This window comes from Gobius niger, assembly GCF_951799975.1.
Source record: "Gobius niger genome assembly, chromosome: 9".
NCBI classification, from domain to species: domain Eukaryota; kingdom Metazoa; phylum Chordata; class Actinopteri; order Gobiiformes; family Gobiidae; genus Gobius; species Gobius niger.
Genome location: NC_136860.1, coordinates 7,027,385 through 7,054,236, shown reverse-complemented (window position 1 = coordinate 7,054,236; position 26,852 = coordinate 7,027,385). Strand labels below are relative to the sequence as shown.

The 26,852-nt window shown below is 44.4% G+C and overlaps 1 protein-coding gene across 1 annotated transcript; it reads left to right on the top strand.

Moving 5' to 3' along the window:
* The first annotated feature begins 9,481 nt into the window (after positions 1 to 9,481).
* On the top strand, positions 9,482 to 26,549 carry LOC306967773 (actin-related protein 3). The gene is made up of 12 exons (XM_079562951.1): positions 9,482 to 9,690; positions 14,806 to 14,861; positions 14,938 to 15,062; positions 17,676 to 17,786; positions 18,159 to 18,254; positions 18,521 to 18,628; positions 22,128 to 22,271; positions 23,047 to 23,220; positions 23,423 to 23,515; positions 25,008 to 25,133; positions 25,281 to 25,364; positions 26,205 to 26,549. The coding sequence occupies exons 1-12, from the start codon at positions 9,647 to 9,649 to the stop codon at positions 26,298 to 26,300; spliced, it is 1,257 nt and encodes a 418-aa protein (XP_079419077.1). The 5' UTR covers positions 9,482 to 9,646; the 3' UTR covers positions 26,301 to 26,549.
* Positions 26,550 to 26,852: the final 303 nt, after the last annotated feature.

Genomic DNA, 26,852 nt, shown 5'->3' with positions numbered 1-26,852 from the left:
GAAGGGAGAGAGGGTTACTGTGCATCCAATTATACAATGGAAATATTTTTTTTCACGTCAAACTTGGCTGTAAATACTGTTTAAAATGACGTTAGCCCGCAGTTAGCTTTGCCCGTTAGCATGTTAGCTTCTTCTTCGTGATTTCATTAGTGTGTATTGCTTTCTCCGCACCGGTGGCAGTCAAGTTGCAAACATGGTTTTCTGGCCAGAGACACCAGGGGGAGATGAAAGACCCTCCAATCATCCCATAAACACTTGTATTACCCCCACAGGGACTACGGAAAGGATTTATTAAGGTAAACACGTTACTTAGTACTGCTTTAATGTAAAATGGGCCAAAACGCACACCATACAGTGGAAGAATCACTTGGTCAAGTTCAAACCTCCATACGGGGCACACTGTTCTTGGACTTGAACTGCGCTAGCTTAGCTTAGCACCCCTGCTAGCTTAGCACCCCTGCTAGCTTAGCTTAGCATCGCCGCTCCACTAAGCACAGAAAAGTGGCGCGCAGCGTTGTACAACACAAATAGTAACGTAATGCGGAAATTATCGGCAGCAAAGTCATGCTTGAGTGGTTAAAGTACTTGCTAAACAGTAAAATGACAGCCTTAGTACTAGTTTACCTTTGCACTAACACGAACTCAGATGAAACCTGTGGCATGAGTAGCTCAGTATCTCCCTCTTCCTTGTCTCTCTCCTTTCTGGGAGACTGGCCTGGACTTCACCTGCTGCCTGCTGTGTTACACGAGAAAATGAAGCTTTTAGAGCAAATTAAAAACCCCACTCTAAGACAACTCTCTTCAAATAGCCCACCCCTTTTGAAGCTAGCTTTAGCACCGCATGGCTTACTTTACAAAAAAATATATCCATATGTATATATATGGGCAGGACATGGCTTAGGGTGATATTGAACATATATTTTATTTGGCTAAAACACAAGTGAAAGATTGTTTCCTTACTTTACCGCGATCCTCAGCGAAGAAACGTTCACTCCATTTGAAAACAAAGCTGTTGAAATGTACCGCAGGACGGACTGATGTGGATCGTATTCTTCCGCCAGTTTTGTCCAGATTGATTTTTACCAACAACATTTCTTAAGCTGTTACAGTAAGAGTTATTATTAAAAATAAGTATTCACTCTCAAAAAAGCTGAATATTATTTTAGATTATTTTCTAGCACTATACGTGTGGCGCAGTAATATGGTTGTGGGGTTACAAGATCCGGTCTCTTTCTAAAACGTACCAAACTAAGTCAAGTTCATGTATTTAAATGTTACCCCAACACACTTCAAAGAGTTGAACCTTTGAACTTACTGACATAAGTTAAACATTTAAAATGATCATTGTCATGTGAAAACAAACTACACTCTTACGTTACAGTAACAAAATGGGCGTCCGCGGTCTGGGCGCGGGCTAGCTTTCGGAGGTTTCCCCTGTCCACACCGCGGCTGCCAGCTGTTTTCGGCCTCCGGAGAAGATAACACAGTGTCGGAGAAGGTGGTGGATCCGCAGCGTAGCATCCATCCGGGGCTATGGGAGTAATCCAGTGCATTTTGATCACAGTTCCAAATGCTTGGTCGCGACCATTTCCACCAGCTCGCAGGTAGGCTCTTGCTCTGATGAGAACGCCACCACGCTTTCCCCTTCTCCTCCTCCTCGGGCGCTTCCTTCGTAGGCTTGTGTACGGTAACCTGCGCAGGTACACCGGTACAGACGATAGGAATGGAGGTGGAGGGGGTTTGGAACGGTGATCCAAGCTAGACTCTTGTCTCGAACGAAGCTCGGATATTAAGTAGCGATTGGCGATCATAAACAAGTAGAGCAGTTGCATTATGACAACAATCGTAAAATAAAGCAGCAAACAACAGACTGAACAAAACTGAGAGACGCTGCACCGTGCACACTCCTGGCGCCATCTCTCTGTCGTCCTCCTCACGCCAGTTGAATGTTTCCTTTGACCTGACACGAGGCCTCCGGATGTCAAACTCCTTTGTCATCTGGGGGTTCTGTATTTGCCTGAAATGCAAAATCCTTTATGCTTTGCATTGGCACAGCCTGTCCTCGTGAGGCTGCTCCATTTCCCTCTTCTTTGGTCCAGACAGAAGAAGATGTAGAATGGAGCCCTTTTTGGGAAGACCCCGTTGACTTGGACATTGAAGTCTTTCCTCTGTGAAATTCCTCACGAATTGTTTGATTTCTGTGTTCACAGTTCTTGTTGGAAAATTTTCTATCAATGACCTTGTTTAATGAATGAGGTTTCAGAGTTTAGCTTGAAGACTGACTTCTTGATTCCGTAAGCTTCCTTTAAGATCTTGCTTTCCAAAATCTTTGCCAAAATTTTAGCACATGATTCACTACTAGAATCAGTTCTTCTGAAAGGAGCACAAAGGCTCCACCTTCCACATTGTGAAGCCAATGAAATTCAACCACATTTCACCACTACAGAAATATAGCCTCGGCCTAATATTGGAAACATGAGAGATGAGACTTTTTTTTTCGTCTACCGATTTCTGTCTTTCAAATAATCTCCCTCTGAAGTACCTACTAATCATGATTATACAGCTCCCCCTGCTGTCACATTTCAACACTGACGCATTTAGAAGCTTCATACACAGGATTATAGACCAGACATTTTTAAAATATTGTTCAAAAATATCGTTGGTGCATATCGGCACCAACTTTCAAAAAACCCACATCGGTCAACTTCTATTAGATATATTTTTATATATTTTTATGATTAACCATTATATAATAATACATGTGTAACTATTGGCTATTTGAGAGATAAAAAGACGTCAAATTAAATGTAAAATATCAACCTATATATTGGCTAACGACCAACCCCCATCACATCGATATCGGATCCCATAAATCCATATCGTAGCCCATAGGGTGAACAATTATGAATAAAAAACTTGCATAGGTACACTGTGTGATGAAGGATAGGAAAACCCAAAATGCAGGACTGCAACAAAACTGGTGATGTTTAATGAACGATGAAAATCAAAATAACAAAATCCAGAGACAAAACTAAAACAGACCGGGGCTGACATAGACAATGACATTAGGTGGTTTTGCAAACTCATTCAAATGTGTCTCTGAAGCGCCACACCTCACAGTGGATCGACTTTTGCATTTCATTTGCTATGAAAGCCACACTGCAGTAACCTGGCTAACACCATGCTGCTGTGTGCGCTCGAATTATTTCGAACTGCACAACAGCCTGGGGACCATAGCCGACATCTCCGGTGGATTTGGGAACCAATCACAGAGCGAGGAGGGACGGCAAGACGATGACGCGCTATTCGATATATGGAAGCTTGTAGTTTATTTACGGATAATAATAAAAAAAAGTTTATTTACGGATCCAACATGACAGCAGCAGACACGATGGTATTTTTTGATCAAGCTTTAGACCTTGTTCTAAATAGTTTATATTCAAAAGTTTACAGCGGGTACGTCATACGTCATCTCATACGATGATACGATTGGCTGTGGCTACGTGCAGACGCAAGAGACTTTTTTTTTTTTTTTTCGTATCGCCCAATAAACGAGTATGGACGATCGTAAACCACACCTCTCCTACGAGAAAATGAATTGGTGGTCCCCAGACTAAATATCACTTGTGATTTTAGTCTGGTGTTAGCCAGGCTAACACTGCAGGACATTTTGGATCGCATGTTGTAACCAAGAACAACCCAAAAGTTGTAAAAACGTAGCCAAAACAAAAATCCCAGCAAGAATGTTTGATTTACCAGTCAAAGCAGACAGTCTGGTGTCCTCGTCTCAGGACATCACCAGACTGAGCAACAAGTCGAGTCTGAGATGAGGCGAGCCCACTCAAGGTAAAGACACGTTTTTTAGCTGTTGTTTTTTTAACCAGTATAAAGGCCAGTAATAAAATGAATGCTTGTATATTACTCTAAATGGAGCATGACTTTAAGGCACACAAGTTGTCTTGATAAAAGGCATAAATGTTATTCATGAAGGGTGGAGCATACCTTTAACCAGGTAAAGCTCATACTGTTGTGTGCAATTATTGTCTGAGTGGAAGCAATATGGATCACGGAGATCACGGCCTGCACTGCCTGAGCAACAAAGCAACACCATCAGAAAACATTCTGCAGTCATACAGAAGTTTTTTTTAAAACTCCATTTCAACTTTTCAAACTTAAAACTCGGTAGATAAGGATAGTGGACTGAATCATTTCCTTGTGTGCAATTCTGGACACTACCAAACAGCTTCATTTGGTTGTTTGTTCATCCCTCATGCTTTGCATGTCAGATGTATTGGATTGTCCGATCTTGCAAATGGTGACCAAAGGAAGCTCACAGAAACGGCCACTTGAGTGACTCTGTGTCATTACCTAAACACAAGAAAACAACTCCACAAAAAGGCATTTTTGGGGGATTTTAGAGGAATAACCACGATGAAGTAAATTATACATAACACCTAAATGTGGACCTTAAAGTGTTAAAGAGGGGGTATTATGCTTTTTTCAATCACATAGCACCAGTCTATAGCACACTACAATGATGACCAAACCTTCTGTAGGTCTGTAAATGCAGTAAATTAGAATAACTGCCTTGTATAAAATTGCTCTCTCAAAATGGCTGTAGGGAGTGTCTTGAAATAGGCCTCTGTCTCTTTCAGACCCTCTGACCCTTTCCAACACGCCCCCTCCACACACTGTCTGTGGCATCAGTGGGGAGGGGGTTCTGCTGAGGAGCAGTGGTTGGTTACTCGGCTGGTGACGAAAGCTCGGAGGCGTCTCCAGGAGGTGGGGGCGTTCCTAGGAGGACTCAGGCAAACCTATCCCTAAAATGGCCGCCATCAGAGTTTTTACAGATTACTCAAAAATACGTGAATGTGCCAAGGCAACACTTCAGGCATGTAGTGAGGGAATGACATAATAACATGATGTAAAGCTTGAAAAAGTCGATTTTGCATAATACCCCCCTTTTAAGAAATCATGCCAACTGTTTGAATACGTTTTGAAATTTAAGATCGACAAATCAAGGAGCCCATGAAACTACAGAGAAACCAAAGAAAAGACGTCAATGTTCAAGTCAATGGAGGAAAGCTCTTCCAAGAGTGGACAATCGTCCATTCTACATGTTCGGTTGGCTATAAAGAATGGTTAAATTCTGCTTCACTGGCACAAGTGGTCCCATCACAGCAGAGGAGGGCAGAGCGCTCAACGAAGGAAGAGCGTGAATTTCCTTGCACACACTCCATGTCAAAGGCTAAACTCTTTGCACATGAGAGTTATGAGTGACGAGGATGAAGAAGATCCTCTGCTCCAGAAGCAACTGGAGCAAGATCAAAGACTCGTCCATCCACAGAAAGCTCCAACTTTATGGAGTCTTGGTACAGGAGAACAGTGGACAGTAGAGAAGGCCAAACAAAAATGCTTGTAAGACAACCAGCCTGTCGACCAGCGCACTGTCCCAAACGTGACAGCCCTGCTGCAGGCGGTGGCCCTTTTGACTTAAGATCCTTTTGGAGATCTCTTGCTGGAGATCTTCAGACCACTCCAGCGCAAAGACAAGAAGTAAAGTTTGCCATTGCTGCAAATCCACTGAAATGGAACACTCCAAGAGGGAGGAGCTTTGCGGAAGAGAAAGAAAGGCAACCAGATCAACCAGGAACATTGAACGCCACACGCACGCGACTGTGTCTGTACTGTAAGAAAGATCAACCTGGCGGAGTGAGAACCAGGGGAGCAACTAGAGGGACACGAGGCAGACCAGGAGAAACCGGGAGGGCCAGGAGGGTGTGACATTGATGGTGGAAATCCAGGAGGGTTCACGAACAGCAGAGACAAGTCAGGCTGGTCAGGGGGACGAGTAGCGGCTGAGAAGTGCTCAGGTATGGGGCAGGGCTCGGCGGTGGGTGAGATGACCCCAGTGTAAGGCAGGAACGTGAGGCAGCTGAGGGAACCCTGTGTGATGAGGGATAGGAACAGGAAGGGCCCATCCAGGACGGAGAATGATGTCCCGCAGTGGCCTTGGGACATGAACAGGAGGAGCCCACCCCGGACGGAGGTTCGGTCCGATGGTGGCCCCAGAACAGAAGGAGCCCACCCTGGACGGAGAATAATGTTCAGCGGTGGCTCCTGGACAGAAGGGGCCCACCTCGAACCGAGGTCAGTGTACGGCAGTGGCTCAGGGGAACAAACAGGGGGAGCCCAGCTCACCCCAGACGGAGGTCTCAGTCCGATGGTGGCCCCAGGACAAGAGAAGCCCACCCTGGACGGAGAAAGTGTCCAGCGGTGGCTCCGGAACAGAAGGGGCCCACCTCGGACGGAGGTCGGGGTCTGGCAGTGGCTCGGGGCGGGAAGGAGGGGACCGCCACCCCGGACGGAGGTAAATGTCCAGCGGTGGCTCCGGGACAGAGCAGGAACAGGGGTCAGGGTCCTCAGCTGATAGGCAGTCCGCTGGGGCTTTGCAGTGGTCGCGTCATTCTGTCATGGTTGGAGGTGGTGTGAAGAAAAGAAAACCCCAAAATGCAGGACTGCAACAAAACTGGTGATGTTTAATGAACGATGAAAACCAAAATAGCAAAAGACAAAGACAAAACTAAAACAGACCGGGCTGACATCGACAATGACGCGACAAAGGACAAGGGAAACACGGGGGTATAAATACAAGAGGAAACGGGGCACAGGTGAAACACATCAGGGCGGGGCAGGCAGGTAATGAGGGAAGTAAAGCAAAATCACAAGGACAGAACACATGTCAAAATAAAACACAGGACGAGACCAGGAAACAAACTAAAAACAGGGGACAGACGACAGATCATGACATGGTCTTTTGTAATGAATAAAGAGAAACAGGACAGCAGCATAGACGACAGAACATTCTACTGATGAACCAGGCTGAGGTCGGAAATAAGGTTGAGCTTCAAAGTGCAGAGATAACTGAGCGGCCACTGTCTGCAGTCAATGGGATTTGGGGAGAGGATCCTTGAGTTTGATTTCTTACTCGTCCTGGTACGTGCTTTCATTTACTTTGCGAGGCTAGCTGGGTGCTTGAGTTCAACGTGTCTTTTTAAGTTGGCTGGGGACGTGACTGAGGTGAGGATTTTCTTTTTGAATACTGACAGGCAAAGTTTACAGATAAATGTGTAAAAGCCAGGCTGACAGTTTTACACTAAATATATAGCTGTTGTGATGCTAAATGTTAAGGTTTCAGCCAGGTTTTTGCTTGGAACACTAAAGAAATCTAGCACCCTATTGAATGAACGTAAATACATGGGGAATGCCGTTCACAGACACCAGAATGAACGTGTTCATAGTTTCATTATCAGGCAGTAATAGTTCAGTTCACGTTCCCCCAAAATATGAATATGTTTAGGTACATCACTGGTGCTTAGTAACTAGTGCCTGTCACAGTGAGAGTTATAATACTGTTTAAGCTGTGTGTGTGTGTTTAAAGGGGCTAACTATGTTGAAATAAACTTTGTATGTTTAAGTGTACTTGAGCAATGATTTTCATTTGTTTATCCATTATGTTAATTTCGTCAAAGCATCATTTTAGTCAAAGCAATATTTTTTTGCTGACTAAAATTGGACTAAAACTAAACCAAACATTTTTCATGAGAGTAAAACTATAACTAAAATGTCCAGATATTTCCGTCAGCTAAAATATGACTAAATAAAAATGAAAAACAGACACTAAAATCATCCAAACTTCAAAGGATAAGGGATAAGGATCCCTCATCTGCATCCTGTACTACCCTATGGGTTTTTAATTGCACCACATATCAGAAAGATTTTAATTTTATTTATTTATTTGATAGGGACAATGCATATTAATGAACAGTTGCACATGAGCACTGTGAATATGACAGATTATAGCGGCGATGCTAGTTTCCATCTGTAGTCCCTAGGCAGGCAGCACATACACAATTTACAATGCACCACACAAAGACACAGATGCAGATGGGGGTGGTCAGAACTTAATCCACAACTATATGCTACAATCTATAAACCAAATAAAGGGTTTATGGATAGATGTTGACATCTAATGTTAACATCTAATAACATTAGATGTTATTATATGTAATTATATATTGTAAATAACAATGTAATGTATACTATATAATAATAATATAGTAATAATACAGTGATACAGTGTATATGATAACGATGGGTGTACATAATGCATAATTATATGTAGATATGTATGGGCATAACAATTAATACCAAATGTTATTGCTGACCTCCGAATCCTCAGAATAGATATGTACACTAGATCTGCATTATAAGCGAATGATACTAATACGACTATGTTATAATTACGGCTATATTATGTTTTCTTATTTTTTAATTTTTCTTTTTTTTGTTTTTTATTAGGATCAGCACCTCCAAATCTGAGGTCATGGTTCTGCACCAGAAAAAGCTGGCTTCCCCTCTTCAGGTCGGTGGGGAGTCCTTGCCTCAAGTGGAGGAGTTCAAGGGGTCTTGTTCACGAGTGAGGGACGGATGGAGCGTGAGATCGACAGACGGATCGGTGCGGCGTCAGCAGTGATGCGGTCGCTGTATCGGTCTGTCGTGGTGAAGAGGGAGCTGAGTCGGGGCAAAGCTCTCGATTTACCGATCGATCTACGTTCCCACCCTCACCTATGGTCATGAGATTTTGGTAACGAACGAAAGGACAAGATCGCGAATACAAGCGGCCGAAATGAGTTTCCTTCGCAGGGTGGCTGGGCGCACCCTTCGAGATCGGGTGAGGAGCTCAGTTACCCGGGAGGAGCTCGGAGTAGAGTCGCTGCCCTAGTGGTACAAGGCCTCGTGGAAGACCCAGGACACGGTGGTGGGACTATGTCTCCGAGCTGGCCAGGTGTCGCCTCGAGGTCCCCCCAGAACAGCTGGAGGAGGTGTGTGTGGATCGGGAAGTTTGGGCATCTCTGCTAAGACTGCTGCCCCCGCGACCCAGCCCCGGATAAAGCGGAAGAAAATGGATGGATGGATGGATGTTTTTTATTGTTTTATGAATTTTTGTGGGTTTTGTTATTGTAGTTTCTTGTTTCTTTCTTCTTCTTCTTTACTATTATTTGTTACTATCATCATTTTTCTTGTCCTATGATTTGCTTCTCATGATTTATTATTGCTTTCATCTTCTTTTTTGCTTTCTCTCTCATCCATGTCTCACACCTAATCATCACACACACCACAAATCCACGCCCTGCACCACCCAAGAATGATCAGAAGAATCAAATGTGCATCAATCTAATACCTTACCCTTGTGTGCCTTTCCTTGTTTTATGTTCTAAAAATCTTATCTTATCTGTAAAATAAAAATAAAAATTTGGGGGGCATGTTTGTTTCCATAGGGCACAGAATTTCTGGTGGCACCCCTGACTGTATCCATAAAATGTGAATATGTTTGGTGCGGGTCGGGGGCTGGCCCAGTCCAGAGATGAGCTTGTTCCCAGCGGTGATGGACAGCCGCTCGGTCCCTCCCTCCCTCCCTCCCTCCGCCATCTTGCCTCTCCCTCTGCCCCTGACCGTGGTGCGGAAGTGGAAGGCTGCTACACTGCGCTGCTACACCAGGGGCTCCGGACGCACCGCCGCTGTCTCCATCCCGTTCCTCCGCCTGTGTACGCGGCAGCAGCAGCAGCTCGGCCCCGGGGAAGAGATGGCTGGACGGCTACCGGCCTGCGTGGTCGACTGCGGAACCGGGTGAGCGAAAGCAACTCCCTAAAGGGCAGAATGTGTGTGTGTGTTACGCTTTAGCGGGGTGGGTGGGGGGGCTCCTCCGGTGTCATCCACTGCCCCGGGAGCGGTGCACGTCTGTCGGTGTCAGCAGCCGCCCCTCAGCCGCCGCTTCTGGGAGTCTGACAACACAACAACAAGCCTCAGACGGGAGTCGGCTAATTCTCCAAACTGTCCCGTATCAGTGTTAGTGTTGTGCTAACGTCAGCCCGGGCAGAAGCTGGTGTTGTTTTGGCATTTCGCAGTGTTTTGTGCCATGTTTTCACGCATGCACCGCTCGTTATGCTGCACGTTATCGCGATATTTGTCATGCATTTATTTTTCCCTCAACACATTCCGGCTCGTGCTCCGTTTATAACGCGACCCTCTTCCAGCTCCTCAGCTGCTGGAATGTATGAATCTGGCTAGTTCTGCGCAGGCGCAGTCGAACTTCCTACACGGGCTGCCCACACTTCCTCGTTTACGCTCTTTAGTCCATATATGGTGCTTTCTCGACATCCGAACACTACTTTCTTTACGAAGGACACGCTTCATCTTTAAGCCCCGAGCTGGTTTTAATGTGAACACGCGTCTCCTCCTGCATGGTTCATAGTTAGCTGTAGGATCCCATGTTTACAGTGCTAGATCTGCGTGTCATTAATGTTCTCTAATACATTGGTTGTTTTCAGGTTGTAGAATGTGATGATGTCACACTCCCAGGTGGGGGGAGTGTGACAAAGAAAACTTATAAATTACAAAAATGATCATTGATCTCGTAACCCCCACATTAAAGAAACTATACAGAGTTTAAAAATGTTAAAATTATGTAGTTTCCTCCCCCCACAAGTTCCAGCCCATGTCCTAAGGTGTAGAATCTCCACTCCTCTCCTTTCCTCTGCTCTGCTCTCCTCTCCTTTCCTCTCCTTTCCTATCCTCTGCTCTCCTCTGTTCTCCTTTCCTCTGCTCTCCTCTGCTCTCCTCCTCTCCTTTCCTCTCCTCTGCTCTCCTCTCCTCTGCTCTCCTTTCCTATCCTCTGCTCTCCTCTGTTCTCCTTTCCTCTCCTCTCCTCTGCTCTCCTCCTCTCCTTTCCTCTCCTCTGCTCTCCTCTCCTCTGCTCTCCCCTCCTTTCCTCTCCTTTCCTCTCCTCTCCTCTGCTCTCCTCCTCTCCTCTGCTCTGCTCTCCTCTCCTCTCCTCTGCTCTCCTCTCCTCTCCTCTGCTCTCCTCCTCTCCTTTCCTCTGCTCTCCTCTCCTCTCCTTTCCTCTGCTCTCCTCTCCTCTGCTCTCCTCTCCTTTCCTCTGCTCTCCTCTCCTCTGCTCTCCTCTCCTTTCCTCTGCTCTCCTCTCCTCCTCTGCTCTCCTTTCCTCTGCTCTCCTTTCCTCTCCTCTCCTCCTCTCCTCTCCTCTCCTCTCCTCTGCTCTCCTCTGCTCTCCTCCCCTCTCCTCTCCTCTCCTCTCCTCTCCTCTGCTCTCCTCTGCTCTCCTTTCCTCTCCTCTCCTCCTCTCCTCTCCTCTCCTCTCCTCTGCTCTCCTCCCCTCTCCTCTCCTCTCCTCTCCTCTCCTCTCCTCTCCTCTGCTCTCCTCTCCTCTCCTCTCCTCTCCTCAGCTCTCCTCTCCTCTCCTCTCCTCTCCTCTCCTCTCCTCTCCTCTCCTCTCCTCTCCTCTCCTCTCCTCTCCTCTCCTCTCCTCTCCTCTCCTCTCCTCTCCTCTCCTCTCCTCTCTCTCCTCTCCTCTGCTCTCCTTAAACAGACAGAAGCTCCTTTTCAACACGTAAATGTGAATATCTCCACGAATATTTGACCAATCAACGCAAAACAAAGACACTTTTTTTTTCAATATTAGGTAATACAACATAACCAATATCCATATCCAAAAAGTCGTAGCATCTCGCAGATTCACTGAGGTCCTCCCTCTGACTGAGATTTACACTTTTTTTTATGCAAACAAAAACGCTCGGTGACCTAAAAATGTGCTGCTGTTGTTTTAGTCATGGATTTCCCACTTTAGTTCTATTTTTAGCCTCGTTTTGGTCCCGATTCAGTATTTTTGAAAGTCAAGTTAAAGAGCCGGTCCCGTCTAAATATTCACTTCCTAAAACATTAAACACATTGCTTCCCTACTGAGATGAAATGGTTCTTACATTGTCGCAGTAACATTGTTATTGCAACAATGAGGACAGGGATTAAAAATGACTTTATTTTCATCCAGTACATTATGTTTCAAAGATTAAAGGGTAATCAAAATGACAAATTGAAATGATTGCTGTTATTTCGGGTCAGTCTGAACAGTATCCTGTACAACATTGGGGTCTCACTCCTTCTGTTATAAAGTAACCCTCCGTCCTAACCCTTCAGTTTAGAACATGGGCTGTCCACGACCCCGAAAAATGACCAGGAAATCAGTCCAGGGCCCTTGCTGCCTATAATAACACCGGGGAGCAGGTAGTTTATTTTGCAATATGACCTTTTATATACTGTTCATTGAGAAGAATTATTGAAATCATCTTGCCAACCACACTTTGTTCATACTTTAGTTAGAATTCTCCCAAAAGTGAATGCTCTGGGATGTGTTTACAATATGGGTGGAGAGCTTAATGTTGATTTTACAAGATTAATCACAAAACCTCCGCACACAGAAGGGGCCACTGTGCCGCCCCTAATATTTGCTTTGTCCTTAAGCTCTGAGTCCAGCACATTTGCGGTGGCGCTGTTTCAATAAGCTTCCGCAACGTCCAGAGATCCAGTGTGGAGTTAATTTTTCATCAAGATCTTGTATTGATGATGGGAGAGTGTGACCAAAAGGCTTCTCCAGCACATCTCTAAGATTCTCAGATCGAGGTGGAGATCTGGACTCCGCTGTGGCCGATCCATCTCACGCTCCCTGAACCACTCGCTTTTTTTCACTTGGAATACACACCCATGCAATCAGGGAAGAGCGGACTCTTTGATGGAATAACCTGGTCATTCAGGCTGGTCTTCTTCTCATAGGAATTGTTCAGCCACTGCATCAATCATCAGTCAGGTCATGAACTAACTTAACAGTGAAATCTTGCATCGTCTCTGTAGATGTTCCATGAAGTGCAGTACTTGTGCTAGCTAGATGCCTTTCCTTTCCTACATATAGTCCATGCTGAGTGGTTTGTGGGTGAGTCTGACTGCGCTCCTCACAGGTATGCAGCCGTGTGGCCTGTGGAGACTTGATCTGATCAGGGCCGCACATACCTCCCACTCCCCACCCCTGGAGCACTCGCTGCATTTGAACATGCCATTACAGAACGTTTGAGCAGCAAAGGATTCTGAAAAGGACTCTCTGAATGTTGTCACCATATTGTCTAAAATAGAGCGATGGTTTAGTTTAGTAAACCACTGAAGCACTTTAATTCAAATAAGAATTATAAGGATTTTTTTTTTTTTTCCGACAAGTCGTGTGAAAACAAGACTTAAAGAAAGATCGTAGAATTTTAGAATATCTTAACTTATTTTGAAAAGGCATCTTTTCTTTATTGTCAATTCCCCTGCTACCTGACACACAGTCATACATGGACAATTTAAGCTAAACTTCTGATGCAGCTGAAGTCGTAACCATTGCTCATTTCCTGTTCACTTTAGCTGCACTATCATCATCAGTGATACAGGAACCATCTCCTCATGTGGTCAGTGTCAGGCCTCACCTCAGGTGAGCTCCACAGACTTCACTTCACTCCTGACCACATATTTCTGAACACAGGACAACAACATACCAGAAGTTCTACACACAAATGAGTTACCAGGATATTAGACCTGGTTACGGGGAAATGATCCAACCCCATTAGTATATTGAAATGTGGCCTCAGGCTGATCCTCTGACTCTTGACTCCGAGCAAACGGTTTAGGCTTAGAGCGTGTAAGTAAACCCCACTCTAATAATAATAATAATGATAATAATAATAATAATTGTCAGAGCCATATGACGGCCTGCTGTTCCTGCTCCACCACTGGCACTGCACATCATTTGTTTGACCACGTGGCACATGCCATAGAGCTGGACACTACAATAATAATGCATCACTCCCACAGCCCTGACACTTCACGCTGCAGTATTCATTCAATCCACACTCAGTGATAGTAAGCTACCATTGTAGCCACAGTTGCCCAGGGGCAGACTGAAGGAAGCGAGGCTGCCAATCTGAGAGAGTCTCCGATCTGATCCACCAGCTTTTGTTAAGCCACTGTCGCTGTGTAACTTAGTTAGTATAACTCAACTTAGTTAGTGTAACTTAGACATTTAAAGAACAATATGCTTGGTCGTACAAGGCGCAGCACAGTCTGATGTTATGTGGCTTCACGAGGAGGCTGGCTCACCGTAGATGAAGGGCCGAGCGTCTTATAGGCCTCTGTGATGTCAAATATCAAGTTCACTTGTAACAAACCCTTTAGTACAGCTGGGCAATCCCCCCCCAACAAAATGTTCTTATCAAAAAAACTCAATTTATGATTCGATTTGTCTTTTTTCCCCATTTAAAAGAAAATAACTGCTGACTGTAAATATATTTCAATCATATATATTCATTGCTTTTAGTTAAAGTGCATCATCCATCCATTTTCTTACACTTTATCTGGGGCCGGGTCGCGGGGGCAGCCCCGGATAAAAGAATAAAGAATAAAGTGCATCAACAAACCCAAAAATAGCAAAGGCAATCACTGTAAAAATATTCTAAATAATGAATCCTAAAAGAAAATTATAAAAACATTTGACTATCTGAAAATCTGAAATTATTTTTTGCCCACCCCACCCTCTCGATCTGTCAGATGGCAGACCGTTGTGTTTCTGTCACATGCTTGGGGGCGACAGTGGTTGTAGTCCTTGTCCGCCTGTGTGGATGATGATGGTCTTTAAAGTATTTTCCTCCCAGTATAATATATAAAGGAGTAGTTGTGTCATGACAGCTGTGCCGGCTGACTCCCTGTAGTTTGATTTCTTCTTGTAAAAATGAATGGACCTCTTTGAGCTGATCCACAGACGCTCCTCTGCTGCTGCTGCTGCTGGCTTCACTTCAGACTCACGGGGGGGAAGTGTTCTCCCCTGAATGCTAATGCTAATGCTAATGTGTGTTTATGTCTTTTCAGTTACACCAAACTGGGATACGCCGGGAACACAGAGCCTCAGTTCATCGTGCCGTCATGTGAGTTTGGGTTTCCTCTCTGTGTCCCTGTGGGGTGTTGCTCATGTGTAAATAAATGGTCTTTTCATTTGTCCAGGTATCGCCATCAAAGAGTCGGCCAAAGTGGGGGACCAGGCCCAGAGGAGGATGATGAAGGGCGTGGACGACCTGGACTTCTTCATCGGCGACGAGGCGGTGGACAAGCCCACGTACTCCACTAAGGTACACTGGACAGGAAGTGCAAATGTTCATACATCCATTCTTTGGGGCCGAAACAGATCCCCGAGCCACCTCAGCAGCGGCTCCACTCTGAGCTCCTCTAAGCTGCGCCCAGCCACCCTGCGAAGGAAACTCATTTTGGCCGCCTGTATCCGCGATCTTGTCCTTTCGGTCATTCAGATCTCACGACTACAGGTCAAGGGTTAAAGTTCTCCGTCGCTGCGATGGATTTCCGTCATTTTGACCAATTGGGGGATAATGTCCATCACCTAGAAAACTTTCAGAAATAAATCAATAAAAGTGATAGTGCATTCAGCTTCTGCGGTGAATAAGTTGGACCACGGCTATCAGCCAATCAGAAGTGAGTAGGTGCTGTGAGGGGGGGGGCATTGGGCTCTAAAAACATTTACGTTGAAGCTAAAGCGAGTGACCGCTCCTAAGTCAGCGTGGACTGGACGGAGGGGGCGGTGCTACAGACTCCGCTCTGTTAGTAACGTCTGAAGTGGTGTTCCCCGTGAGTCGCCTCCCGCTCGGGGACAGCGATGATGATGCAGAGAGAGGAAGAGGCCAATGCGCCCGCGGTCAGAGCAGGGATTCAGGTGACGCGCACAAATCCTTCTCCAAACGTATTGCTTATAGCTTATACTTAACAATCTGGTTATAAAGGCTAATGTGTGCTAAAGCGCCTCCGAAGCGGTAGTGTTTGAGCGCTAATGTTATTTGTTTATTATTGACCAAAGTGTGGCTACAGTACAGTCACCTCAGCAAGCACAGAACTAACGAGACGTCCTACAGTTAAACTCATTTCAACATCAGCTGTGGGGGAGCAGTGTGTCTCTGACTGACATGACAAACCTGTCCATATAACTGTGTCAGGTTGTGATACAGCAGCTTCTGAAAGTTTGGAAATCTCTTGATAATTTCTGTTTTATTACTGCAGCCTGATACTAAAATAATACACGTGTATTTCCTGTTGGTACAAAATACAGTATTTTTCCTTCAATTATAAACCTGGAAATGTGAACACTTGGTCAATTCTATTTCCCCCATTACTCCCATGAAACAGAACATTACAGTGTATAGATAAGCCTGAGTGTAGATACACTTATTAAAGTGAAAATCTGCAGATTTCAACATTGGACTAAATTGATGTTATACTTCCTGAACCCATAGTGTTTGTAATTGTACTCAGATTATTGTGAGCTTTACAATATACTTATTAGACAGCAGCAAAAGGACCAGCTGAAAATATTATTTATCATTTAAAGAGGGGGTATTATGCTTTTTTCAATCACATAGCACCAGTCTATATCACACTACAATGATGACCAAACCTTCTGTTGGTCTGTAAATGCAGTAAATTAGAATAACTGCCTTGTATAAAATTGCTCTCTCAAAATGGCTGTAGTGAATGTCTTGAAATAGGCCTCTGTCTCTTTAAGAACCTCTGAGCCTTTCCGACACGCCCCCTCCACACTCTGTGGCATCAGTGGGGAGGGGGTTCTGCTGAGGAGCAGTGGTTGGTTACTCGGCTGGTGACGAAAGCTCGGAGGCGTCTCCAGGAGGTGGGGGCGTTCCTAGGAGGACTCAGGCAAACCTGTCCCTAAAATGGCCGCCATCAGAGTTTTTACAGATTACTCAAAAATATGTGAATGTGCCAAAGCAACACTTCAGGCATGTTTTTAATGAGGGAATGACAGAATAACATGATGTAAAGCTTGAAAAAGTCGATTTTGCATAATACCCCCCCTTTAAAATGCATCAGAATGCAGGAAATGTCCTCTAAATCCTTAAAAATCTGTCCCCCCCCCCCCCCCTGTTGTACCTGTATTCATTGTATTTTGGAGTGTCTCTGCGTCTTAAAGCTCATTTTCTGTGTTTATAGGAGGAGCATATTTGGGAAAGGGCGGTGTGAGAATACGTATACACTCCGCTGTCCCGCATTGATGTAGTGATATCACAAATGTTTGGGTTTAACCCCTGCTATGGGGGTAAGAACGTAGATCGACCGGTAAGTGGAGAGCTTTGCCTAAGCTCCCGCTTCACCACAACAGTCCGATACAGTCACGCTCCATCCAGCCCTGACTCGTGAACACCACCTCGAGATACTTGAACTCCTCCACTTGAGGCAAAAAAAAAAGCCACATTTGACAGGAATGCTCTCTAGGTCAGGTTACCGGCTAAAAAGTCAATACGGCAAAGATAACATTTCACATTTTGTCTGTATTAGATAATAACCACCCCAACACTTTCTATCAAGCAAAAAGTGAGATTCATTTACAGGTGAGACGTTTCCGCGACTCTGCCTTCCTCAGGCAAAAGGCTCTGGACTCAATTATGCCACTTTATTATTTTCTTCCTCATCGCAGGATTCAGATGATATTATCCTGTCACAAAGTCCGTGTGTGTCATTGTTGTTCCAATGAAGCAGACTCGAAATATGAGGTTGGAATAAACAGGGCAAGTTGGACCAAAAGATAAAGATCTTGTTTAACTTTAAGTAAAATAAATATATACACATTTTCATTATCAGGGTCACATTTAGGCATCATTAAACACTATTAAATTGAAATCATTTGTCAGAAGGTGCTAATATCTCTGACATCTGTGTTCTAGTGGCCCATCCGCCATGGCATCGTGGAGGACTGGGACCTGATGGAGCGCTTCATGGAACAGATCATCTTCAAGTACCTGAGGGCGGAGCCAGAGGACCACTACTTCCTCCTGGTGAGAACATCTATGTGCTACGATCTGCTGGATAATCGCATGTGTTCATTTATATAATCATAAATGTAATCTTTATTTAAACTTGGAGACAGTGCCCATCATGCCGCACTTGGGATTACAAATCAGATTTCAGGCCACCCCCTAGTCACGCTTTGGTTCTTTTTACACTGGGACCGCTCTCTTCGTGTTATGTTTTGAAATGGTAAAATGATCCGTTTTCGCTATGGAGGAACCTTTTGGAGTTCTTGGTACAGTCTGAGTACCAGCCCAACTGTTTCAGGAACGGGCTGGGGGGTCTCGGGGATTGTCCCTACGAACAGTTTGGCGTGAAAATGCCTCATGTCGGGTTCTTTCTGTGACCCATGTTCCCAGACGGAGCCTCCCCTGAACACGCCGGAGAACCGCGAGTACACGGCTGAGATCATGTTCGAGTCCTTCAACGTCCCGGGACTGTACATCGCCGTGCAGGTACCACACTGTTCCGTTTGTTGTCAAAACGTAGCACTTGCACCTCAAACAGATCAGCCACAGGACCTTCGTGACTTTGTGAGGTCACAACGATCCAGCACACATGATCCAAGGTGTTTTTTTGGGAATGTTAAATAGGGGATTTCTTGTTAATACGTTTAGTGGTCATTATTTAGACATTCAGGGCTCGCAGTAAAAATCCTCTAGCTTGTCATGTGTGCGATGTACTGCGCTGGACTAACTGCCTCGTGTCTGACCTGGTTCAGGCCGTCCTGGCGCTGGCTGCCTCCTGGACGTCCCGGCAGGTGGGGGAGAGGACTCTGACCGGGACAGTGATCGACAGCGGGGACGGAGTCACTCACGTCATACCTGTGGTCAGTACAGTTTGACTTACTTTGTTTCTCATTCATCAGGACTTGTTGCCTTTACTGGCATGGTGAGGTTGATGTTGTATGTACTTTTGTGCTTATTGTGCATAACTGGGACCTTTAAAGCTGCATTTCTGAATCTCTGCATCGAGATGACCTTTTATAACTTCAAATATAGTGATAATTCCTATAAGAATGTCTGTGTATGGAAAGGAGACTTAATCACCCAAGGCTATGCTGATCTATGTTTAAAAGTTTGGTTGGAGCGTCCTCTGCTGTTGAAAGGAGAATTAAATGGTATGTGAGCCTCCATTTTTACCCAACAACATGTTAGCAAATCCATGGCAGCTTGATGAGTGCAGTTTGAGCACAGTTTAGTGGGGGAGGCAAGTTTGCTCAGCCGGGGGCTAAATTAGTCCTGACTCAAGTGATGGAGGGTCAATCCACAAACCATAGGACTGCATTTTACTCCGAGTCTGGTGACCGCGGCATCAACTACATCTCGAGAGCAGAACATACGTGAGCAAACAGGAAGCAGAGTGAACCAATCGGGGAAGGGCAAACGAGGATCGTTGCAGGGTTAGTAGAAGAGGTGGGCAGAGTCGCCAAAATATTTACTCAAGAAGGAGTAACGTTGCTTTTAAATAATTTAACTCAAGTAGAAGTAAATAAGTACTCCCAGAAAATGTACTGACTAACTGTTGTAGTGAAAAAAGTCTGATTAATTTTCAATGACGCCATAAATTGTGTTAAACAAAACATAAAGTCAGGTGGAAATCGTGATATTTCCAAAAGAAAATTCCAGGAATATGGCAGAAAATACGGAAAAATGTAATAATTTTAAAGAACAAGGAGCACGAGACGATCTACATCTGTTTTATCACAATGAAGCATTTGCCGCTTAAATATTTACTCGTATTGCAAAAAGTAACAATTATTTTTACTCAAGTAAGAATACAGATATTTCATTTTAATTTTACTCAAGTAGAAGTAGAAAGTACTGTATGGTAAAACTACTATAAGAAGTACAAGTTCTTTATAAAGTTACTCAAGTACATGGACTTGAGTAAATGTAACTGAGTACTATCCACCTTTGGTTCTTAGCACTTTCGTGTTGAACAGGATTTTAAATCACAAAACTCACCTCCTGTCCATGTGTTGTTTTTCTTATTACTTTATTTTTTCATTTTTTTTAATGTATATATGATATAAACCATATACCGTACCTAATATACAAAAACATACACACAAATGGAAAAGAAACAAGCAGACAAACATACAAACATTGCAGAATGTACATGATATATACAATAAAAATGGCCTTAATACGTAAGTAAGTTACAAATAAGTTACATCAGTCAGCGTGGATTTTGCGGCGTATTATATTATATAATATATATTAGTTTATTTGATCTGGGACAGCACATGCCTACACACACACACACGACCCATGCATGTAAACTTACTACACCGGACACTAAATGATTATTTTTAGTTATCCTTTTTTTTTTTTAAATGTCAACATCCGCTGCATAATCAGTCTTTATGTACTTTCCATTTCTTTTATAAAACATTTTTTGTCAAACTCATGGCCCATGTTCCTTATTTTGTGAGTTATCTTCTCATTCAGTTTTATTTCTTGTATAATATTAATCCATTTTTGAATGTCCAGTGGATTACTTTTTTCCACTCCTTTGTTATGATCTTTAGAGCTGTAATTCTAAGAATGTGAAAGAAATATTTTTCATCTGAGTTTAAATTAATTGGGATTTTTCCTAATATAATATTTTCTTATTTTAAATCAAGTTTCTTTCCCAGTATCGCTTTAACAATTTAAAATACTTCTTTCCGGTAAGGAAATGTGTGTTTTTGGTCATTTACCTGTAGCAGGTTGAGCATCTCAAACAAGAGCACTCAAAGAGAAAAGCTTTTGAAATAAGAGCCATTAAAAAAATCTTTTACATATACAAAAACCATGTATATCAGCCATATGTTTATTTACATTGAGGCGTGCTGCAGATGTGTTCATTAATGTGCACTGTCCTAATTCAAATAAATAAATGAATGAAATATATCAACGTAATATAAGGTAGTGAGTCTTCTAGACCAGAGCTCCATCACCTCCTAAAGTCTACTTTAACCCCTGGCTGTTGGATATAACGTTTCTCTGTTAGTGTGTTTTTACTGTTTTTACTTTAATGTTTTTATGAGCGTAAGAACACAAACATCACAGAAACTAAGTCATTTGAACATGGGATCCCTCAAGTGAACACGTTGAAAACTCTTCTAGGTCCTACACTGTACATTCTCTTTGTTACGTTCTATCTCTAACACCTAATGCTCTTTGCTTGGAAACTGAACAAAGGCTGTGCTTGAGGAGTAAAGTGGGCCAGAGCGGGGCTGGAATGGGCCCGTCAGCTGCAGGAAATGACTCTGCACAAACCACTTTGGATCAGCGATTACTCAGCAGATTTACAGAGCCCTCTCACCACAGGAGACGCAGCCTGCTGAGGGGAGAGAAATCTCTTTCAAACATGTCCTGAGAAGGATTCTTGCTCAAATGTTTTTAGTCCTCGGTGCAAGGGCTGGGCAATGAAGGCAAAAATGGAGAGCTCAATATTTTTGGGGATGGTCTCGGTAACAATGATGAAGTGATAGTTTTGGAAGTCGTCAGAAATATCCAAAAATGTGCAGCGAAACATGTTGGCATCTGTGCTCATTTACATGGCTGTGTCGCTCAGAGAGATAATAAACGATAAAAGATAATAACTGACTACAGAAAAGATGATAAAAGAAAGAAAAAAACACTTTGCCCATTTCCCCCCATATTTTTCCCTACTTTTTCCCCAATCTTTCCCAAATTTTCCCCAAAAATGTCACCTTATTTTACCACTTTTTTTTTTACTTTTTGTAATTTTTTCCATATTTTTCCCAATTTTTTCCTTGCATTTCCCAGTTTTTTTTCCAGCTCCCCACCTATATTTTTATAATTCTCTTTTTTTTCTTTTTGTTTTACAATTTTGTTCACTTACCTCCATTTCCCCCATTTTTAATTTATGTATTTTTTCCCACAATATTACCCGTTTCGTTTTTTGTTGGTTTTCTTTTTTCTTTTTCCCATTTTTTTTTTTTTTTTCTTCATTTTTACCCCCACTTTTCTCCTACTTTTCCAGTTGTTTTCTCCAGTTCCCTCAATTTGCCCCGCTATTTTCCACTTTTCCCCCCCCTTTTTTATTAGAATTTTGTCCACTTTTTCTACATTTCCACATTTTTTGCATTATTATGCCGCCATTATGCCGCCATTCCCTGACATTGGAGATAAACTTACTCAGTATTATCTTGTAGATGACATATATATATATATATATCTACTTGGTGCTCTGTTCAGGTCACTTGTCAGGGGCAGAACTTTGTTACTTTGTTACTTGTAATACTCTTACCCTGACTCACCTCTGAATTGTTTGTTCACCTTGTTACCCCCCCCCCCCCTCCCCCCCTCTCTCAGGCCGAGGGCTACGTGATCGGCAGCTGCATCAAGCACATCCCTATCGCCGGGCGGGACATCACCTACTTCACCCAACAGCTGCTGAGGGACAGGGAGGTGGGCATCCCCCCAGAGCAGAGCCTGGAGACCGCCAAGGCCGTCAAGGTGGGACACACCGCTGCTGCCGTCGTTGTTTGGAAAATGATTCAATTCATGAATATGTGTCTCAGTGGTTCTTCACTCTGGCGGGATCAGGGGATCTGCAATTTACACTTTATCACTTTTAACTAGAGATCATTTCATTGATTATTTAGTAGCTCATTTAAGTCTGGTTTAGTCGTGGTTTACATCCTGAAATATCCCTTTAAGAACCACTGCTGTATCTGATTTGGGGAAACATTTGATCATTCTCATAGTGATTGAAATCTCATTTGCACGCAGGAGTGGAGAACCACATTCTGGGCTGTGACACAAATTCTCTTAGTGAAGCCGAGCTCAGCTCAGCTCTGTCCACCTCTCAGTGCAGGCAGAGAGAGGGAGAAGCTGCTGCAGCCAGACTCCACTTGGCTCATGCTTAACTGTAATTTAATGCTATAATAGTGTTAAAGAAGAGCCTGTAAGAGCGATTGAGTGAGGCAAGATTTATATTTCTCATTCCTAGTGCTGTATTACGGAGCTCACCTCCCTCTTCTAAGACAATGAGTTGAGTTGAATATGGCCCATTTAAAGGGGCATCAGAACTGAGATATCATCATTATTGTTTATGCAAAATGATCAAACGATTCGAAACAGAGTTTGTTTTTCAGCCGGACCAGGATTTGGTCTTTTGGTTTTTATATTCACTCACACTACGGATCATGCCTTCTCACCCAACCTCTACTGCAAAGGGGATATTTTGACATTGTTTTGTGACTCTTTACTCCCCCTGCTGTCCTCCCAGGAGCGTTTCAGTTACGTGTGCCCCGACCTGGTCAAAGAGTTCAACAAGTACGACACGGACGGCTCCAAGTGGATAAAGCAGTACACGGGCGTCAACGCCATCACCAAGAAGGAGTTCACCATCGACGTGGGCTACGAGCGCTTCCTGGGCCCGGAGATCTTCTTCCACCCAGAGGTAACACCGGTGCTGTTCGTAGTTTACAGTCACTTTGAGGGACGTTTATGGACAATGTCTGCTAGCTCCCCTTAAAAGGACTGACTTCTAACACGGATGATTTCATCATAAACGTTTATCAGTGATGGTTTAGCCACAGACTGTCGCCCTAGAAGGTGAAGAGTATTGTTGCCATTGTTGTAACTGGTTTCTGCCCTGTCAGTTCGCCAACCCAGACTTCACCCAGCCCATCTCTGAGGTGGTGGACGAGGTCATCCAGAACTGCCCCATTGACGTCAGGCGCCCGCTGTACAAGGTAACCCCACACCCTACAGCACCCTACACCACCCTACAGAACGCTACAGCACCCTACAGGACCCTACAGGACCCTACAGCACCCTACACCACCCTACAGCACCCTACAGCACCCTACAGAACGCTACAGCACCCTACAGAACGCTACAGAACGCTACAGCACCCTACAGAACGCTACAGAATGCTACAGCACCCTACAGAACGCTACAGCACCCTACAGGACCCTACAGAACGCTACAGCACCCTACAGGACCCTACAGAACGCTACAGCACCCTACAGAACGCTACAGAACGCTACAGCACCCTACAGAACGCTACAGAACGCTACAGCACCCTACAGAACGCTACAGAACGCTACAGCACCCTACAGAACGCTACAGAACGCTACAGAACGCTACAGCACCCTACAGAACGCTACAGCACGCTACAGAACGCTACAGCACCCTACAGAACGCTACAGCACGCTACAGAACGCTACAGCACCCTACAGAACGCTACAGAACGCTACAGAACGCTACAGCACCCTACAGAACGCTACAGCACCCTACAGAACGCTACAGAACGCTACAGCACCCTACAGAACGCTACAGCACGCTACAGAACGCTACAGAACGCTACAGCACGCTACAGAACGCTACAGCACCCTACAGAACGCTACAGCACGCTACAGAACGCTACAGCACCCTACAGAACGCTACAGAACGCTACAGAACGCTACAGCACCCTACAGAACGCTACAGCACGCTACAGAACGCTACAGAACGCTACAGCACGCTACAGAACGCTACAGCACGCTACAGAACGCTACAGCACCCTACAGAACGCTACAGAACGCTACAGAACGCTACAGCACCCTACAGAACGCTACAGCACCCTACAGAACGCTACAGAACGCTACAGCACCCTACAGAACGCTACAGCACGCTACAGAACGCTACAGAACGCTACAGCACCCTACAGCACCCTACAGAACCCTACAGCACGCTACAGCACCCTACAGCACCCTACAGCACCCTACAGGACCCTACAGCACCCTACAGGACCCTACAGCACCCGTCAGTTCCTAAGTTTCTATATATTTGACTTGTTCATGCACCTCTGATGATGCAGACCCTTTCTCCCTCTCTCACTGAATAAGCCGCTCTGAGTGAAGCGAAAGTAGCCCATTGTACATAGATTACAGCATGGCAACAAATACAAGCAGCTTTTTGCAAAACCTAAGCTTAAGTAGCTCAATTCAATCGTTTCATGCTGAGTCATAGTAAAATAAACCGTTTTTCAGAATAACTTATTCATCCCTCGTCCTCATTTACATTATTGAGCACTAGTGGAGAGCGACGAGGCAAATGCATTTATAGGGCAAGCTTTGATGTTATTGATTTGTTATGAGTGTTAAAATTGTTGGAAGTTGGAATCCAATAATGTATTGGCCCAAAGAGGAGTTGAGCTGGAGAGAGAAATGGCCCACAGTCACCTCTGTTTGTCCTGTGTAGAACGTGGTCCTGTCGGGAGGCTCCACCATGTTCAGAGACTTTGGGCGGCGCCTGCAGAGGGACCTGAAGAGGACGGTGGACGCTCGGCTCAAAATCAGCGAGGAGCTCAGCGGGGGCAAACTCAAGGTGAGCACACTCGGCTTTTTAGCACGTTGCCAGGTTTGTGAGCGCTGCTTTTCATGTCAAGACTGTGCTTGATTTAAACACTTGTATTGGAGTTAAATTCCACATCGATTTTCCCTGTGAAAATGTCCTGTGTTCTTCGTCCCACAGCCCAAGCCCATCGACGTACAGGTGGTCACCCACCACATGCAGAGATACGCCGTGTGGTTCGGAGGCTCCATGCTGGCTTCTACTGTGAGTACTCTGTGTACTGCTGTGTGTGGTCGGACCGGTCTGTTTGGCTCTGTGCCTGATGGTTACATTTGATACCATTTGTTTGCTGGTGTAGTAAGTTATTCCCACTGCTGCCAGCAGGAGGAGCCCCAGTTAAAATCATCACCAGCTCCAAGCCTGTCGCTGCTGTTTTCCAATCCTGAGGCACCAAAATAATGTTTTAAAGTGGACACATCCTTCATAATCCCCTCTGGACTCAAGGCTGTGACGTTTGTGCAGCCTAAAGTCAGACCAGTCTGGAATAGGGTGCAAAATTCTGTGAATTTTCAACGTTGGAAATTTGTTATGGGAATTAACGTCATACATGGAAATAAATGGGAATAAACAAGGTATAAATAGAGCTGAGGGTTGCTTCTTTGTAGACAGATATAAAGTACAGCATACACATCTGAGTTGATAGTTATACACGGAAATATAGAGGACAGTGTTTTAGGTTCTGGCTAACACAGATAAGAGCTTTTGGAAATGAAACAGAATCATTCCATTATTTGTTTATTTGTACTCCTCATACAGTACCATGATATAAAACTTTATACAAAACCATTTGTCCCACCACTTAATAGAAAGAGTCTTCACTTGAGCAGAATTTAGGTTTAGGAAAGTTGTTATGACTATATGATCCTCACATGGGTCGGGGTGCCCGTCAAATGCATGTTTTATGGTTCAAAATCATAATTAATGGGTAGCTAGTAGCTCACTAACTGTTAATTCATCAAAAAAAGTCAGTTTTTAGTTGTGTTTTATTGCTTTCTTTCTTACCATTTAATAACAAAACGCTAACTTTCCCTGTCTCCCTTCCAGCCGGAGTTCTACCAGGTCTGCCACACCAAAAAGGACTACGAGGAGATCGGCCCGAGCATCTGCCGCCACAACCCCGTCTTCGGAGTCATGTCTTAACGCGCCACCTCCTCCCTCCACCAGGGGGCAGCAGGAGACAGGAGAAGAGGAGGGGACAACAGGCAGAGGGCTGGGCACCATTCACTTTTCTTTATTTTTAAAACCGTACTTACTTTATGGTACATTTGGATACTTTTGGCAATCCTGTTACTTTAAAGCCTCACTACGTAACATTTCGATATGTTTTCACTTTGGGAAAAGTCTTTGCTTTAACTTCAGATATCAAAACATGAGCTTTATTTTGATCAGCCATTGCCAAAATAACGTCTGTGTCTAGCCCAGGAGTGTCCAAACTGTTTTCACCGAAGGCCACATAAGTGATAGTCTGTGGGTTTGCAAAGTGACGAGAGAGAACGTGAAACTCGAAAGTAAGAAATCGAATTCCTCTTCTCCTGGGCCTGAAGGCCACTCCTAGTTTGCAAAAGGAAGAGAGCGGGAACAAACTTTCAAAAGCAAACGATCAAGCTCCTCCCCCTCCACTCCTGATTGGACCTGACAGGCGGGTTCCCAAGAAAAGCTCGAGGATAGCCTGTGGATTCTGATAAGCGTCCA